This window comes from Cebus imitator, unplaced genomic scaffold (assembly GCF_001604975.1).
Source record: "Cebus imitator isolate Cc_AM_T3 unplaced genomic scaffold, Cebus_imitator-1.0 Scaffold23, whole genome shotgun sequence".
NCBI lineage: Eukaryota > Metazoa > Chordata > Mammalia > Primates > Cebidae > Cebus > Cebus imitator.
The window spans coordinates 595,742-599,363 of record NW_016107338.1 but is presented as its reverse complement, the minus strand read 5'-3'; the positions used below and the strand labels follow the sequence as shown (position 1 = coordinate 599,363).

Here is a 3,622-nt window from a genome sequence, read left to right as displayed (position 1 = left end):
GCACGGAAATTAAAAGGCTAGGGCCAGGGTAGGAAATTTACTTATCACCGTGCTTATAAATAAAATATTTAAATTTTAAAAAAAGTCTGTGTGAATCTGGTGAATTAACCTAGGTGAATCCGGCGGAGGCTTCTGCGTTGAGGACGGCGCAGATTAGATGAGGCCAGGACCCGCAGGCACTGCCCTACCTCTCGCCAGATCACAGCTCTGCCTCTGCAAGACCCCAGGGAAACTAACATCCCTGCTCCCCTGATTGAAGCTGGGTGTCTCACCCAGGATCACCAGCGAGCTCAGGGTCCTTCCCCTGACCACCCCAGGGTGGGCATTTTAAAAAGCGGCTGAAGGGAGGGAACACACTCTTTGGCGCCGTGCCCACCTTGCCTCGCCCAGGGCGGGCACTCAAAGGCTTTGGGGGCCCCGCCCGGGCCGCAGTGGGGAGAGGCCGCCCCATGCCCCGCCCCACCAAATTTAAGCGCCTTCGCCCAGCGCCGGACGTCCCCAGCCCCAAACAACCGGTCTTGCTCCTACCGTTTGCAGAATCTCACTCCTCCCGAGCTCTCCTCCTTGCTCCCGTCCGGGCATGGGCCGCGCCAAGCCCAGCCCCAGGTCGCCAGGCAGCCTGCCGCCCGCTCCCTCGGGCACTCGGGTCCGGCCAACGCGCTCTGGCCCTAGCCGCTCTCCGGCGCTCGGGTCCCCCACGGGCCAGAAAACGCCCCGCACTCCCGGACGGTTCCAGTCCCCCTTCTCCGTCGAGGCCATCCTGTCGAGGCCCGACCCCGTCGCGCCGGCTGCCTCCCCGCTGTCAGTCTCCGCCTGCGCCCACCAGCACCTCTGGACAGCTCCTTCTCCGTGCAATGCCCAGAGTCTGTTCTGGCCGTGCCGGGCATCGTGGCCGCCTGCCTATCTGAGCGTGAGTCTCTACCCGCTGTGCTCCCCGCGCCCCATGCCGGGGCCGCGCGTGGCTCCCGTCTGCAGCCTGCGGGGCTTCGGCATCACAGGTACTGCGCGCCCGGTGCCCACATGCAGGAGACTGGGTGGGGACTGGAGGGCCGAGGCCGCCACCGCCGGCGGAGAGGGCAGGAGAGGGCACTGGGTGTGAGTCACACACGGCTGGAGTGGGAAGGGGCTCTGCTACCGTTGACCTTGCAGCTGAAGCAGAGGACCGAGACAGTCTTGCTGAGAAAGCCTCCGGTGCGAAGCTTCACTTGCACGCTGCTGAGGCGGGAGAGGATGGGTGTGAGGGCGGCACAGTGCGGCAATGCGGTGGGCAAGAGGTCAGCGCTGGGGCTGCACGGGGACCCAGCCCTGCTTCCATTCCTTGACTGCCTCGCACACCCCGGGGTAGCGCTTGGTGGCACACACGCTTCCCAAAGCGGCTCTCAATCTGAACCGATGGCCCTGTTTTTGATATTTTTTTTTTCCTGGGGAGAAGTGGACGCTCCGGACCGTGCTGTTGAGCGAATACCACCGCCACAGCTCACGTCTGTGAACTTGGGCTCCACTTCTCCGCTCTGAACCTGCATGGCTGCAGTGCTCTAAAGTGGTGCTTAAGGGCCAGGCACTTAAATCTCAGGAGAAAGCAACTGTAAAACTGGGTATGGTGGCTCACGCCTGTAATCTCAGCACTTTGGGAGGCCAAGGCGAGCGGATCACCTGAAGTCAGGAGTTCTAGACCAGCCTGGCCAACAAAGTGAAACTCTGTCTCTACTAAAAATACAAAAATTAGCTGGGCGTGGTGGGGTGCGTTAGTAATCCCATCTACTCAGGAGTCTGAGGCAGGAGGCAGAGGTTGCAGTGAGTGGAGATTGCACGACTGCACTCCAGCCTGGGCAACAATGAGACTCTATCTCAAAAAAAAAAAAAAAAATACTGTAGAGGGAACTTTGCCCTCTAGCATTAAACAACCACCTTACATGTGCTTTTGCCATTTTTGGTTGCCAGGTTCATGTTTCCCCATGGCCCCACGAAGAAAACAGGAGCAAAGTTAGTCCAGGCCTTATCAACCCATACCAAGATAGCTGTAACACAACCTTGCTGGATTCCTACTCAGGGCACCGGCCTCAGTCCTGCATTTCCTCACCCCATTTCAGCAATGCATTAACCCCTGGACTGCCGGCCCCATCCAAATTCAACACCATTGGATCTGGGAGCTGTGCCAATCACTCCAAGTCACCGTTCTCTGAGCTCTTCACACACCTGAGGACTGAATTACAGTTTGCTACTTCATATTACAGTTGTGTTATCTCATTTTCAAGTTAGTTTTTTTTGTTCTTTTTTCTTTTGTTTTGTTTTGAGACAGAGTCTCGCTCTGTCTCCCAGGCTGGAGTGCAGTGGTGAGATCTCTGCTCACTGCAACCTCCACCTTCCGGACTTAAGTGATTCTCCCGCCTCAGCCTTCAGAGTGGCTGGAATTACAGGCGCCCACCACCACGCCCAGTTAATTTTTGTATTTTTAGTAAAGACGGGGTTTCACCCTGTTGGCTAGGCTGGTTTTGAACTCCTGACTTCAAATGATCTGCCCACCTCAGCCTCCCAAAGTGCTAGGATTACATGCGTGAGCCACTGCACCCGGCCTCAAGTTAGTTTTTGCATGGGTATTATATCTACACAGTCCAAATGTCAAAATTTATACTAAGATATATGAAGAGTACTTTCCTCTTTTGCCTCTGTCACCTAGCCACCTATTTCTTGAGATATTTTATGCATATTTATTACCTGAATACAGATATGCACAAACATGTCTATTCTTTCATTTCCCCACACTCACCATACACTCTGCACCTTACTCTAGTCATTTGATCATATATCTTGGAGATTTTTCCAATCCATAAAGAGCTTCTTTTACAACCACAGAGTAGCCCATTGTAGGAATACATCATAATTTGTTTGATTAGGTCCCACTGATTGTTTTTTGTCACTGCTATTATATACAGCACAGCAATGAATAACCTTGCACATAGGCTATCTAGTATGGCTGGGCTTGCGGTAGTTTTGCCAGATTGCACTCCACAAACCTTGTAGCCCCTCTGCCTTCCTGGAGTTCAAAACCAGCTGTGTGAGAGTGCTCCCTTCTCCTTCAATCTCACCTGCATAATGTATAGTCCATCTTAGTTTAGCCAATCTGATAGAAGGAAAACAGTATCTCTGTGTTAGTTCAATGTGCATTTCTGGAATATAAGTGAAATGGAGCATATTTCCATGTTTAAGAGCCATTTGTATTTTTCTGTGAACTATCTGTTCTTTATTTTGCCCATATGTATAGTTGGTCATTTAAAACAATCTATTTATAGATGCTCTTTTCTATTGAGGAAATTAGCCCTGGCCGGGTGCAGTGGCTCACACCTGTAACCCCAGCACTCCGAGAGGAGGTCAAAGTGTGTGGATCACTTGAGCTCAGGAGTTGAGACCAGCCTGGGTAACATGGCAAAATCCCACCTCTACTAAAAAGACATAAATTAGCTGGGCATGGTGGTGCACACCTGTTGTCCCAGCTACTTGCAGGGGCTAAAGTGGGAAGATTGCTTGCACCTGGGAGGCAGAAGTTGCAGTGAGCCGAGGTCAAGCCACTGCACTCCAGCCTGGGTGATAGAACAAAACCTTGTCTCAAAAAATAAAAAATAAA

At 52.7% G+C, this 3,622-nt stretch overlaps 1 protein-coding gene across 1 annotated transcript in view; it reads left to right on the top strand.

Annotated features, from left to right (window-relative positions):
• The first annotated feature begins 258 nt into the window (after positions 1–258).
• The window catches only part of NOTO (notochord homeobox), an 8,940-nt gene continuing 5,576 nt past the window's right edge, over positions 259–3,622 (top strand). Inside the window, exon 1 of the mRNA XM_017521950.2 lies at positions 259–998. Within this exon, the coding sequence (XP_017377439.1) occupies positions 581–998 (418 nt within the window). The 5' untranslated portion in view covers positions 259–580. The remainder of the gene's footprint in view (positions 999–3,622) is intronic.